The sequence below is a fragment of the Onychostruthus taczanowskii genome, unplaced genomic scaffold (assembly GCF_017590055.1).
Source record: "Onychostruthus taczanowskii isolate IOZ18803 unplaced genomic scaffold, ASM1759005v1 scaffold3, whole genome shotgun sequence".
Classification (NCBI taxonomy): domain Eukaryota; kingdom Metazoa; phylum Chordata; class Aves; order Passeriformes; family Passeridae; genus Onychostruthus; species Onychostruthus taczanowskii.
In genome coordinates this window covers 6,093,168-6,108,118 of record NW_024500349.1, presented here as the reverse complement: position 1 = coordinate 6,108,118, position 14,951 = coordinate 6,093,168, and the positions used below count along the sequence as shown (strand labels likewise).

Genomic DNA, 14,951 nt, shown 5'->3' with positions numbered 1-14,951 from the left:
TTTTTTTCAAGACTTCTTTTTAATGTCAAGATTGAAGTTCTATATTTGGGCAAAAGTAATAATTACCTGATTGAATGCACTGAGTCACAGACTGAGCCCAGCTCATTTCATTGGCATTGAAGTTATAGCAGTGCCTTCGGAAAGGAATCCAAGATATGTGATCAGATTCAGGACATTGTCCAATATCCTGGGGGGGATCAGAAGGAAGTACATCTAGAAGAAATGAGATATTATAAATGCTTTCATTCAGTAAGGATTGCAGTTCATATATGAAATCAAACATTAAAACCACCTTTTCTTAAAAGTGTTTGAAGTATTCTTTGGCACACGGTGCTAGAATTATGAGTGGCTAAGTCAAGAATGACAATGAGGATCAGGTCAGCTGTGAGAGGATGACTCAGTGTGAATCTGTGCTCTTCTGTGTTCTAACTAAATCAAACTTGGACTGTGTCAAGGATATTTGAGTGTTCAAGAATTTTGGTTCTAGTTTGTTTTGTTATAATCAAAAAATTTATATAAATAAAAGAACCATTAAAAAGCAGAAAAAAATACCCCTAGAAAACTCCCAAACTCTCAAAAAGTGCAAGTAAGTTTTATTTTAAATTAAATATCATATAATAGAAATTTCCCATTTTATATTTTCCTCAAGATAACAGTCCTTACATAAAATTTCTGAACATCTTTATATCTGACAAAGTATAGAGTAATCTGAGGCTCATTGATAATTTATGTAGTAACCCCTCTTTTTCCTATAAGCAATGATATTATGAAAAGAAAAGACAACATTTTCACTTAGTACTTGTGGTTTTATAACAAAAGTTGCAAATTAACAGCTATGAAGTTCAGAACATGGCCCAGAAAAGAAATTAAAAAACAACCAACCAATTAAAAAACCCAAAAAATCCCCAATCCAACCCAAAACAAATCAAAACAAAAACAAACTCAAAAATCCCCAAATAAACTTTGAGTTTCCATTAAGTGTGTGTCACTAGAGCTAAGAGATGTTATTCTAATACAAATGAGAAAGCAAAAAACCCAGTCCCATCCTGAGGTTTGCCTGTAGTTTCACTGTGTAGCATTCCTCAGTGCTGCCCATACAAACCCTATGAAGTATGAACTTTTTCTGCGGTCTAAGAACAGACCCTTTTTTATCAGATACAACTCTTTCTCCTATACCCAGTTTTTGGAATCTAATAGCAGTGAAGTAACAACCAGTGTAGGAATCATGTGTTTATGTTGAAGGAAAGAAATTTATTTTATACTCAGTGGACTTCATTAATTACAGACCTTCTCATAAAACCTCTATCAGCAAAACAATTTGCATTCTAGACTCAATGTGAGATGCCTGATGTTCCCATAATCGTTATGATCGGTCTGCCTGCTCCCATGGCAGCTATCACTCCAGTCCAGTAAAATGGCAATATCTTGGCTGGTGAATGCCAACTCCATCAAAATAAAACACTGGCATGCAAAATAAAGGTACTGACGTTACATAGTCAGCCTTATTATTCTTCAATATATACTTAAAAATTTGTAACTCAGGCAAAGCAGATCAAGCAAAGTCTCTGTCATAAAACCAAAAGTCATTGCCATTGCTTACCCTCAGATTTTTTGCAGACAGAAAGATGTTTCTCATTACAATGTGCTGTTTTCCACCTCCCAGAGAGTGCTAGATAGACACAGGCTGTTTTCCATTTTGGTTCTTCATAGTCCCACTTAGAAAAACTTACTTTCACTTTATTGGTCCATCTATAATATCCATAATTCTGAAATTGAAACAGATGTTAGACATTACTTTTGTAAACTCTCATCTGCTGTTTCACCTAAATGCAGTCGCACAGAAGCACATTTTCAAAGTGATACAGGCAGCTGAGTTTGTGTATCTGTGCTAGTACTGTTAAAATACTGGTTGAATCAGGACTCAGCAACATAAAAACCAGACACAGCACTATGGCTCCCATTTTGGAACATCCCATGCAAGTGTTTTAAGGGTAAATAATGCTCCCTGGGGACTCAGTCCCTTGTCAAACAGTGCTGTAAGGTGGAATCACCGCCCCAGAAGAGTCAGATCTCCAAGAAAAGCAGGAAGACCATAAGAACATGAAACCAGTGGAAAGTTCAGGTGGAAATGTGTCTCAGAGTTGCTATCAGAAAAGGACTTTAAGCTCCAGCAGTTTTTAGGAGAACTGTTCAGGAGTAAACTGCAGCCATCACTATGAGGAACCAGAGAAAATTATTACTTTGTGAGAAGCAAAAGAGAAATATGTTGAGCAGGAATTCTTGAGTCTTTGTTTAGTCTTTCCTCCTCCCTTTTTTTTCTTTTCTGGGAAAAATCAGAAGAATTACAAGGAAAAGTGAAAAGACACAAGCAATATATTGCTGCCATTAAGAAGAGGGGGATAAGATGTGATCTCACTGCAGTGTCTGGCTGTGTCAAGAGAGATGCCAGGTGCACAAGGTCATACTGAGCTTGGCATCATCAGGGCAAGGTCACTCACTGCCTGGGGAGCAGGAGGAACCACAAAGCTTGACTCTGCAAGATCAAGGATGGCTTATTTATAAGTACCAGGGGAATGTCTGGGGATTCAAGCTGGATCGAAAAGGAATTTTAGCTGCTTTCTAAATCATATTGCTATGACTAAAAAACAACCAACTTTGGTACCAAGTGGACTTCAACACTATTATTTTTGTTTGGGTAGAGATGCCCTGTGCACTTGTGCAAGTGGAAGGATTTATTTTAAGGTTGGTGACTATCCATCACTTATGTGAGCATTTTTACTGGTGGGTGTGGGGACGACACTGTTAGAATAGTGGAAATATGTATTGTTCAGCAACAAGTCCATTTTTTGAGATAATTTTTCAGCCTTCTGAGGGGTTGTATCAGAGTGTTGCTACATCATATAACTGGAAATACTATTTTTACACAATATTTGCTATAACTATCCCTAGGGATACTGAATTTCAGACATATTTTGCTATGTTATATATCAGTGTGGAATCACAATTAGTAAGAACAATGAATAGTTAAGATGGTTATTACTGATGAAAAAGCTCATTTTTATTATCAAGGTGGTTTAGTCAGATCAAAGAACAATGAAATAGACACATGATAATTAAGTACATTTATCATCTGCATATTCAGTGGGGAAGCTGAAGCTCAATTTGTCACTCAGTCACAGAGCTTATAAGACTGATTGTCACACGAGTGTTCCCTTAGAAAGTGGTGGACCTGGATCTCAGTATTCACTACGACTGCTACAGTATAGCTTTTACTGATTTTAACCTTTGGGACCCAGCAGGTACAACAAAGAGTGCTTGTTCAAAGGTGTGTGGTTTGGCCTATGAACCCTTCTGAACCAAAACATAATGGAAAAGCTACAGCTGCCAATGATCATGAGGCACTAGCCCTACTGACCATCTTGCACTCTTTGGGTAGGGGTCACCTCTCCTAAAAATGGCCATCTGAAAGTTTACCAGGTGTTTTTACCTAAGTTTCCAAGATTCACACAGAGCTAGTAAAGACAGTCTGGCACTGCCAAAGGTTCTTATCCTTCTCCATAGCCTAAAATGGAGTTTAGTGATTTAAGATCGATAAAGTCAAAAGATGTGAGACTGTCCACCTGTCCTAGGTTTCTAAATGTTCATGCTACAAATCTCCTGCTAATAGTAGCAGCATTTAACTTTATCAACTATTAATTTTTTGATCTTACCACATTGCTGTTGAGCCCAATCCATAAGGGCTCTCCATACTGCACTGCCTGCAGCAGCAAGAATATATTACTGTAATAATCAAAAATGCTGGCAAGCTCTGAAGATTTCTCCTTGCATGCTTTCCTTGCTTCTTCCCAATTCATTTTAGAAGGAATGATTAAATAGCTGCTGTTGCCATAATGGACAAAATCAAAATCTGGAGCACTTCTGGGATGAAACAGTTCAGGGTCTGTAGGGAAGAGGTACAAATTTGAAAGGAAGAGGAGAAAACAGAAAATTTACTAGCTGCTGGATAGCAGTATTACTTTTGAGTAGCAGACGAATATAACATGGCAGCACAAGCATCAAGTAACAGCATTTCTTACATAAAACCAAAGAGATTTATTTTAATGGCAATTTGGAATTATTTTACACTACAGTGTAAAAACACATTCAAGGATTAGAGAGAGGCAGAGCATGAGCTGTGTGTATCTATAGACACAGACTGTCCAGATGAAATTATGTCAATACTGGTTCCACCACCATCCTCCCCCCAAAGATCTCTATGTCCCGTGACCACAGTGCAGGTGAAGTTTATCCCAAGCATGAGCACAGGACAAGATCTTCACACCACTTCAGTCTCAAAATAATTTCTTTCTAAGCAAATTTTATGACTGTGCAAATTTTATGACCATGCTGCTACATCTTTCTCTCCTAGGGTGAAGTGAAAAAGGAAACTGTATTTGTACCTATAATTATGTATGCAGAAATAGAAGGCAAGGGCCTAGAGGTAGTGATGGGGGCAGAAGAAAAGACATAAACTTTGTGTTCAGTCATTGCTGAGGATGCCCTGGCGATTGTTTTTGCTAGTGCCATCCTCATGCAGCTTTCTGCACTTGCACGGGACAGAGCTGTGAATCATCTGACCCAGCTGTGGATTCTTCCTCTATTTTGACTTGCTGCTCAGCAGTTCCCTGTTTTTGTTCCTGCAGACTCTGCAGTGCAGCTGTGCTACGGATGTGTCTCTCACCCTAAGGCTCCATGAAGAGAACTGGAACTTTTGCCCTTCTGAGTATTGCTGTTCTTGTGATGTGAAGGCCTTGCTAAAGACTGATTAGCAAACCAATCAGTTTAATTGGCCTCGGTTGACCCCCAGCTGCAGGTCACTGAGGGATTCATCTTTTGTATTGTATTTGCAAAATAACTGCATTCAGCCACCTACATCTGTGATAGCTGGGTAAAGCACAGATTGGTACACATTTCTGTTAATAGGGAAAACAGGCATTTTGAAGGCACAGATCTTTACAGATCTTTTAGGAACCTGGTTAGGGCATTTTTCTTATGATTAAGAACATGAATCCTGTCTTCAAAGTGTCTAGATGACAGGTGCCTGATTTAAGTGTGGATGTCTGCAGGGTAGGCAAGGTCAGCTTCTCTGAGTTGTAATGGTTGAACTGTTCAGTAAATGTTTTGCAATAAAAAAAAAAAAAAAAAAAAAAAAAAAAAAAAAAAAAAAAAAAAATCTTACCGCTGTCCATCTGGCAAATATAGCTTTTTTTATGCTGGCAGTCAGTATTTTCCCATAAACCTGCACCATCTACAGACCTTTTTGTCATTGTAATGCAATCAGTCTAGGAGAAAAAAAGAAAAATAGAATTGTTGCTGATAAAATGCAAAATTTTCAGCAAAATAATAGAAAAAGATGTGAGGAGAAAAATTTAATAGCTTTCTTTTCTAATTTTCTGTTTTTTTTCATGTATTGTTTCTTGTAAATTAAATGTATTCTTTTATATATCTTAAGCAAATGTACTTTCATTGGCAGACTGCTGCAAGAACTTATGTCAGTTAATTAAAATTCCTTGGAATGTATTGAAGACATTTTTAGCATGGAATTTATGGTAATCTGTACTGAATTTGTTGGAGGTTCATTTGAATTTGCATCATACAAGGAAAAACAATAAACCAGAATAAAAATCACAACTAGTAACACTGAATATTTTCACTAAAATATAAATATATATTTCACTATAATGTAATAGTTATAAAAAGTATAATTAATTCTAGCAGTAAAGATTTCTTTTCTGCATTTCTAGACTTTGACAAAGGAGACTAAGCCTAGATTCTAAACAGGCCTGTTAATTTCTTATTAAAGCTTTAAAAATTTGATCTTTGCAATTTCAGTTCATTTCTGCTTTAAGCTATTAAAGATCAGATCTTTGCTGAGACAGAAGTCAGGCTGGTTACTCAAACATTGAGTATGTCATTTATGTTGTACATTTTCTGATTTATTTCTGTTTACCTCTATTGTAATATACTTCCAGTCAACCACCGTGAATTTATCTCTGAATGGGAATCCTGGGGCCCAATTTGAATAGTCAAAAACACTTCCATCTGTCCAAAGATATGTATTCTCACTGTTAATGTCATTCAGCCCAATCCATGTTTCATTGGCAACATCCTTTAGGTGGAAGGCAAGGAAAGCTGATAGAAAATAAATTAAAAAATAAAATAAAAGTACCTGAAGACTTTCCTTTTTTCAATGTAAATTCCATGTAAATCAAATTACAGATAAAACAACAACCAATTATCTTCTAAATATATTGGCAATACCAACCTCAGTATTATTAGGCAATGAGTGAATGATAAAAGAAAAAATTCACTATGGGTAATCAAGCTGAAGCAGTTTGATTTCAGGGGAAAAAAAGAGGAGGAAAAAAGGGAAAAAAAATTTGATAAAAATTATTTAGGCTTCTTGGAAATGTTCTCGAAGTCAGGGTCAGAAGTGACTTCAAAAGGATTGTCTTTCTCAGGGTAACATCAACTGCATATATGTAATTTCTGATGGATATCTGTTTAATGTATAACTTGAATATCTGTGAGCATTTGATGACTATAAACTATTACAATTTATCCCATCTCCCAAGACCATGGGGAACAGATTATCCTATTCCTTCCACAGATGAACAAAACTTGGGAAGTGTAATAATATCTCACTCCAGTCTTCCCTCCAGATCAAACACCTCCAGGTCTTTCTTCGTAGGTAATTTAGGTCTGGAGGTAGGTTCAGGCTCATCATTAGATGGTGAAATATGTGACTTCATACACAGTGCTGTGAGGCTCAGGTGTCATACCTTGCACTTGGTTATTGTGTATAGAGGCCAAATTTCCTCCTAATTCTCTACAAACACCTCTTGCTGAGTGCCAAGTTAGTTTCTCTTCTTCTCTGGATCCAAATATTTTATAACACTGTGGAGAGAGTAAAGGATTAGACAAACTTTCAGGTGTCAAAGAATATTAAGAAGATTGATTTGGATTAATTCTGTGCTAGTCCCTGCATGCAAAGAGCTGCAGATGGGGGATCTGCTGGAGCACAAATGCTGGGTCTCCTTCCTAAGGAGACCCAGCCAATCCCAGTGACATGTGCACAACACTGACAATCGTGTGGGGTCACTGCTGGGAAAGAGCAGACGACCACCAAAAGATTTTGAGGAACTATGTTACTGAAAAGTAGAATTTTGAGGGACTGGAACTATTTCCTGATTGTGAACATAATTTGGAGCAGGTAGTCATTTCTCAGGTCAAGTTTTTTCAATTATATACCACAGATGGAGTGCCAAAACCTCAGCTCATGTGAGAACTCACATGAGTGGAACAGTGTCAGGAAGAAGTGCCCTTTTGAATGGGTGTTTTCCCTGAATACCAGTGTAAAATGTTTTTTGTGTTTCTTCTGAGGGACAGAAGACACAGCTCCTCCTTCTTCATGCCCTTTGAATGCATAGAAACTTTTCCTATTGATTGCGTTGTGGAATTGACTTTTGGGTTTCCCCTGTTGTTTGTTTTTTGGGTTTTTTAGAAGTTCATATGTCCAGGTTTTTTTTGCTTAACTTAGCAGAAAGCAATGCTTGCTTGTCTTTTATATTTGATTTGACATTTATTGCTGTTTGTGTTACTCAGCTTAGGATGAGTTGCTGTGATGGCCAATTACTTATGAAAAGTGTGACCTTTCATTTTTTCATCTTTGTTACTCAGAAAAACAGGGTTACATTTACAGATAAGGATAATGGATCAGGATTTCCATGCAGTAAATATGCCTAAAATAAGCAGAAGTATCTAGAAACTAGAAAAGTAACTATGGCTAAAGGTACACAGTAATTTACAAAAAATTATCATTTCAAACATTCAAATCACCTTTTTTTTTCATATTTAGTTACAAATTTGCCAACCTGAAAATGCACTGCACTGCTAACTAGCATACTTCTTAGTAAATTGGTGTTTAAAGAGAGAGAATTTATTTAATGAGATAAAAGGGATAGTTGCTTTCTTCACCTAGAGCAAATCTCCTAAAAATGTCTGAGATTTATTGTTGTACCTTATTGTTAAACAAAAGCCAAGTTTCAGGACATCCTCCCAGAGGTGGAAGTACAGTAGGAGCAAATCCTGAGTAAGTTGAATTGTGCCTTTCACAGATAAAGGCATTTTTCACAGCACAGCTTATGTCGTTCCATAAGCCTGTAAACAATGGAATACAGATAATTCTTAAAGATTGCAGAATACAGAGAAACTCTTGTATAACCACTAGAGCAGTCAGGTTCACATGGCATTCATAAAGCACAAGTGAAACACGTTTACCCAAATGCACTCCTCCTTCCCCTGCAATGTGTTTCTTTTCTAAGCGATGACACAGTTTCAAACTTGAGCGTGTTACGAAAAGATGTCAATATTGTTGAACTACCTCTCTGTGGGGTAGCCTCAAATTTAAGTATGTACCAAACATTTTGGATTTTGATGCTAAATTTTACCCAAATATTTCTTGTTGCTATTTTACTCACCAAAATCTTCTGACATTATCACACAATTTTCATCATTATTTGCAAAATTGGGTTCATTTGGAGCCCAGGCAACATAATTCACTGGGCTGTCATCCAGCCATCTGGAAGAAACAAGGGGACAGTGGCTGCCAGCCGACGTCTCAGCAGTCAGTTACTCACAGGATCGGTTTGGGCAGAGGGCTAAGCAAAGTATTAGCGGTGACCAGAGGTCAAAAGCTCCACACATCCTGGAAAGGACACAGCCACAGCACTACTGCTGCCTCTCATCTGTTTAGTACTACCACATTCAAGGCACGGATGGACATCCTTCACTTCCCAGAAAGGTGTCCTCCTGAAAGTCTTCTACAAATGGATTGCTAAAACAAGTTTCCTGCCAGAAATTTCAGAAAGTTGTTGGAGTAGATGCTGCTTATGCTTCTTGCTTCCCGCTCACATAACTTGAACCACTTGGGCTTAGTTTGATTTAACCCTTGCATATATATTTTATCAAAACTTCCCAGGCTTTCTCTGTAGCCACTGGAGGTCTGGTCAAGGTAAGTCTAAAGCTTAGGTTGATGCCAAGAACAGAGCAGGTAAATAACATCTTAAAATTAGCTGCTTCTCCTCACTACTTATGCAGGGTTGCAGTTCTCACAGTGTAAGGTATTAAGTGAGCTGAATCTTAGCCATGAATTTTTATTGGGTTTGCTCTTCCCAGTTTGGAAGGAAAATGCATTTCTCTGCTTAAATATAGAGGAATGTAATACTTTGGATCTGAGATTTCTCGTTAAAACTGTCCAGAAGTCACTTGTACAACTGTTTTTAACTTGCAAGATGAAAGCACACAGAAATGCTCCCTGAGATGAAATTACCATCATTTGTTGTCCATTACCAGTTTTTCTTTACTCACCTGAATCTCTGATCAAAGCTGACAACTAAGCCAATGAAATATGATTTTCCTCTCTGTTTTGTGTAAATCTAAAAGAGAAGTAATTAATAGTTAAGCACTAAATTGCTCCTCAATGTCAAGAAAAATCTGAAAGCCAATTAATCATGCCTATGATTTATTTTTCTTTTTTTTTCTTTTTTTTTTCTTTTTTTTTTTTAATTTAAGCTTCACTTAAGAATATGGTAGGTTCAGACTCAGGTTTTGAGCAGGCAACAGAGATATGTGAAACATCCTGGAGTGAGGCTCACTGGACAGGAAAGCAATTTTCACTGTGCTGAACTCTACATATATTAGAAAAGATAAGCAACCTGGGCCTGAACTATCCTTTGCTGCACCTTTAATATTTGCAAACTCTTTAATATTTGCATTTTCCTCTACCTATTGGAAACAATAGTAATTTTATAAGTCCTGAACAAATCTATTGCTCTATAAATAAGTAGTGTAGGACAATAGCTCAGGACTCCAGCCTTGTCAAATATTTGGTATGTTCCCTGTATTTTATCACCTGCTCTGCTTCAAAATTCAACTGTATATAACTAATAGGCTTTCTGCTTACATAATGCCACAGAAATCGTCTTTTGCTTTCTTTCTCGATGACAACAAGATCAGCAAAGTTCTTCTGACAAATTCTCCGTGCTTCTTCCATATGGACACATTCTTGGCTGAAATAGTACTCCTTATTTTCATATATAATCCATCCACCATTGGTGAGCTGATAGTCTGAAAGATAAATAATCATATATAATGCTTTCCTATCTGGTCTGTACAGAGTCTGAAAACTATACAGTAGTCTTTGTGAAAGAGGAAAAAACCTACCAAGCTTGTAGTTTGCTTCAGGCTTTATCAATGTACCTGTAAAATAGAAGATTTTCATAAGCAACATCCTAAATTAAAAACAAAATATATCAGGGATGTTTGCTTTAAGTAGTTTCACATGCTTTGTAAAATAGAGGGGAAAAAAACCAAACCTACCGAGCAAACTGAATCAGATCATGCATTTTCAAGAATTTAGAGCACATTCTGCCATATTAAAGTGTATAATTTAGAAATATTTAGCTAGTGAAAAATATGTACTTTACAGTAATGTATATCCAAAAGCACTGTGTCAAAAAAAAAAAATCCATGTTTCATAGTAAATTTATGGTAGATTAAACAAAAATTACTTTGAAAATTTGTTTTAGCATTTTCACTTGACACTCTATGATTAATTTTTTTTTTTTTATATTCTTGGGACTAGAACCAAACAACATAATCTAATATAGTAAATTCTAAAGCTTACCTAGATGGTAATAGACTATCGACAAGCACTGAAAATTTAATGCTGGTTTATTGCTAATGTCAGATGTAACTTCCAGTGTGTCAATGAATTCTTCCCTTCCTGATGACTTGGCTTTTACTAGGACAGTCTTTTTTTAAGAGTCCTGGAGAGCCAAGAGATATCAAACTCAAGTTTCTGATTACAAGCTGAATCAGGAGGAAGCAAATTAGCTGGATTCCCAGAGCCACCTATAGCCTCTCAAAGGAAACTCTGCTTTCATATGAATGCCTGTTATTTTGTACCTCTGGACTACTAATTTTCACATTTTTGCTCTGGTTTGATGGACAGAAACACAGTATTGTAGAAATGACAGAAATAGTTTGATGAGAAATAAACAACAACAACAAAAAAAAAATCAAGTAAAATTATTTTGGGATCATTTAAACACTTTCTTCTTAAGTATTTAGTAACAATAGAACTAAAATTATCTCAATGTCTCATTATTCATTTATGTACTTTTGGTCATTTTGATTTTATTGCTTAATCCTAACATAACTGTAACATTCATTGTTCTCAGAAATCTGGAATATCTTTTGTAAATATGTGTCTTAAGTGCACATGAGGGAATTCATATCTGAGCACATCTTCTCTCATGTTGCTCATCGCATAATCTAGATTCACAATTACAAGATGAATTTCTTGATTTTGTTTGTGCTTTTGAAATGTCATCTAGGCTCAAGATAAACTGATCAGTCTTTGTGTCGTGGTTTCTGAGCTCCTTCTGAGTAATCTCACCAAGAGCAGAGAGTCACATCCATACAAAGCAGCATGCTCAGTGTGCCAGAAGGGGCTGCACAGGATGTGCTGCTTTGAGCTGCTATGCAGAAATCAGGGTTTGGGTGGTGCACTTATGTGACTAGTTTACTAAAAGGGAACAGTGGTTCTTCCTTTTTGGTTAAGCAATTTTTCAATGTTACCATGGTGCCTTATTCACCCTTCAAGGGTTTTGCTGGCAGAGTCATCAAATATTAGAAACACTCAGTGTTTCTATGTAATTACTTATCCCTTCCCCTTCCTATTGTGCCTCCTAGTAGTTCCCTGTATGCATCCAACTTTCTTTTTTTTCAAGAAGGTTTTAAAAATCTCCTTCTCCATGGAGATGCATACAAATACTCAGTTTACAACCAGGAAGCAGGGATGTAGAAGTAGGACTGAGCAAGCAAAACAAATTCTTTCATTGTCAGCTGTCACTTGATCTCTTCAGCCCATGCAGACCCCATTCCCATCTCCTGCTGGGGGGCACCCCAACATCTTTCAGGTCCATTTTGTGAGCCTGGCACCTGGTGGGGGAGTTTTGGCACTGGGACGCTGCTTTCCAGGCAAAGCTGGTGGATGCAGGAGTCCATCAAGGTTACACCAGCCTCAGCTTTTGATCAGATTGGGTTTCCAGGGTTTCTGGTTCTTATAGCACTGATCCCCCTCTTGGTTCCCATTAGCTGTGTCTCAGTGGGAAGCAAAGCTTTTTTCACTTTCGTAGAGAGAACGCCAGTGTCCTGCATCTACAGCTATCCCGGGTAAGCCTGAAGCAGATAGAAATAGAGGAAATTGTAAAAGGAGAGGGGATAAGTAACTTTGCTTCACAAACTTATTGAACCCATGCCAGAAAGAGAAAAAACTAGAGATGAAGTAATAGGGTCACTCTAACTTCCTGCACCCAAGGACAAAATAAATATTTCAATTCATTCTGCCTGCTTTATGTGTTGCCTTTACTGCTGGTTTTAAAATGAATAATTCCCAGTGTCTTTCTTCCTTTCAATTTGTTTAAATCCATAAAATTTGCTTTTTAAGCTTGTGGTTATTGCTCCAATTAAATGGGGAAGTAATAATACCTTTTTTTGTTTCACAAATCCAATTAAGTAAATGTTCACAGCGCAGGTCGTTCCAGCGCATTTGGGGTGATCTATTGAACATAACACAATGTTCAAGTTCTCCATAGTTGTTGGGTTCATTTTCCTCCCAGTTCTCATAAATTACCTGTGTTGGAAATATATATCAATTACTGTGTGATACGAGCTGAATAGAAGTAATTGAGTTTGCCATCGTGACACAATTGCAGTATCTCATCATCTCAAGTACCATTTTTATAGGATCAGTAGGAGTTCAAACAGACCTGAGAGGGCTGTGAAGGTCATGCTGGTCAGGTTACTTTCCCCACCATCCCCTGAAGAACATGCAGAGACTACATGGTATAGAAAACCATGTGTTTGATAAAAGAAAAACTGATAGACAGAGTCACATTTATCTTGTTTTGTGAATATTGGCAGCTGGACTTCCTTGTGCTGCCACACGGCAGTGCCCATTTTGGGAGCCTGGGAAGGTCTAAGGGCACAGACTGTTGAAGGTGGGATATCACATGGTAGCAGGGATGAAACATAAGCAATGCTGTGTTAAGACAGTGCACTGCATCTATTCAGTATATATTCTAAAGTATATATTTTCTAAAAGACAGAAAGTCAATTAATATCCAGAAAATAAATACTCACAGGGGAGCCATCAATCCAGGCAAATCCTTCATCAGGATTTAAGAGTAACAAACCAATCCAGAAAGCCTGAGTGTTCAGTCCTTTGTCCCTAAAATAATTCATAAAATATAGATAAAAAGGCATAGAAAGAAAGCTGGGATATAAATCCTGAAAAGGACAGAAATATCCTGCTTTCTGCCACACCTGAACTGGGAGCTGTGGCCCAAAGCCAAGCTCACTCCCTGCACTCTGTGTTGGGCTAAAACTTCTCATACTTAAAAATGAGTTAAAGTGATGTGGCCCAGAGCCAGTTCAGGTTCCCATCCCTGTGGATGTAGCACATATCTTGATTGTAGTACAAGCTCAATAACAGAGGCTGTAGCAAAAGTAAAGCATAAATAGATGTTTATTTCACTAGTAAAAACAGTGAGGATTGATTTTCAACTGTTTTCATTTGCTTCTTAGCTCTTCCTAAGTAGTTTAGTTAATATTTCATGCTCTTTATTTTGTCATGCCTATGGACCAAATAAAATTACTATTTCAGTCACTGCATAACACAAAGATTTCCTTCCGCAGATATTTTATACTCTAAAGCAAAGAGACTTAACAGACAAATAAAACCACATTCAGGTGATCACAATTCTGAAATATATTTAAAATTAAGAAGGGTAAGATCACAAAAACTTCTCAATAGCAAAGTTTTAAATCTGTTTCAGAAAGTAAACCTCAATGCTCTACTATGTGGAAGAGTTTTGGCTAAAAAGCTGTATATTATGTGTCATTGACCTGTCGTGATATTATGGAATACAATCAGAATATTGATCTAATTTGAGGGGAAAATAATGTCACAAGTTTATATGTCACAAGCAAGACATAGCATCTACAATGCTACCAAAGGTTAATTAAATTGAATTACTCTTTGATTTCACAATTCTTCAGTTTATAGTCGGAAAAAAAAATCACGTTAATTGCTTGAATATTGGTTTACATTACACTGTAACTCAAGGGATTTTTTATATGAGTTGGTTAAAGAAGAATTACAGACAGTTACAAAATGCCAGTTAGAGTTGAATATTTTATTTTCTCCCTTTAGGAAGAGGGACTTATCTTTCATAAGATCTGGAAGACAGCCTTGCTAAAACCAAAATATTAAACCTCTTTGAGACTTCCAAGATTTTTTTTCAAAAGCAATGTTGCAGGATGCTAAACTCTTGTATCAATGTAATTTAAATTTGGTTGTTTTTACTCACTCACTTGTTCAGCTCCAGGTATGTTTTAAGTAATTTTTATTTAACATAGCAGGAATATGAAAAAGAATCCTTATGCAAGTACTTACGAAGCTAATTGCCATAATAAAATTTGATCTTCTCTTGTATTGATAGTGACCAGATTTCCACCTATTTGTCTACAGAATTCTTCAGCCTCAAACCAAGACTTCTTTTGGTTTCCCTCTCTCACATAAAACTGTTGACAACACAAAGTAAAAATAAATTAGTAAATTTGTGAAGCTTATAAAATATGTGTAATTAAAATCAGCATCATTTTAGCATGCCTTTATTCTTGAGTGAAACATGACAGCTGTCCAAGCCTCTAATATTAAACATTAAAAATGGGAAGTGTAAATATTTTTTTCTTAGCATCATCTATTTTAAAATAAGGCAAAAGTAGTATAGGCATCTGAGGAGAACAAAAGTTATCAGAATGTACAGAGGAGAAAAAGCTAA

The 14,951-nt window shown here is 36.7% G+C and overlaps 1 protein-coding gene across 1 annotated transcript in view; it reads right to left on the bottom strand.

Moving 5' to 3' along the window:
- The window catches only part of LOC121338200 (macrophage mannose receptor 1-like), a 33,116-nt gene that overhangs the window by 5,188 nt on the left and 12,977 nt on the right, over positions 1-14,951 (bottom strand). The window contains exons 12-25 of the mRNA XM_041408920.1: positions 14,564-14,691; positions 13,249-13,336; positions 12,595-12,739; positions 10,264-10,299; positions 10,004-10,167; positions 9,409-9,476; positions 8,520-8,620; positions 8,060-8,199; positions 6,822-6,936; positions 5,990-6,171; positions 5,219-5,321; positions 3,711-3,940; positions 1,601-1,766; positions 67-213 (exon numbers count right to left, since the gene is read on the bottom strand). Coding sequence (XP_041264854.1) covers positions 67-213; positions 1,601-1,766; positions 3,711-3,940; positions 5,219-5,321; positions 5,990-6,171; positions 6,822-6,936; positions 8,060-8,199; positions 8,520-8,620; positions 9,409-9,476; positions 10,004-10,167; positions 10,264-10,299; positions 12,595-12,739; positions 13,249-13,336; positions 14,564-14,691 — 1,813 coding nt within the window. The remainder of the gene's footprint in view (positions 1-66; positions 214-1,600; positions 1,767-3,710; positions 3,941-5,218; positions 5,322-5,989; positions 6,172-6,821; positions 6,937-8,059; positions 8,200-8,519; positions 8,621-9,408; positions 9,477-10,003; positions 10,168-10,263; positions 10,300-12,594; positions 12,740-13,248; positions 13,337-14,563; positions 14,692-14,951) is intronic.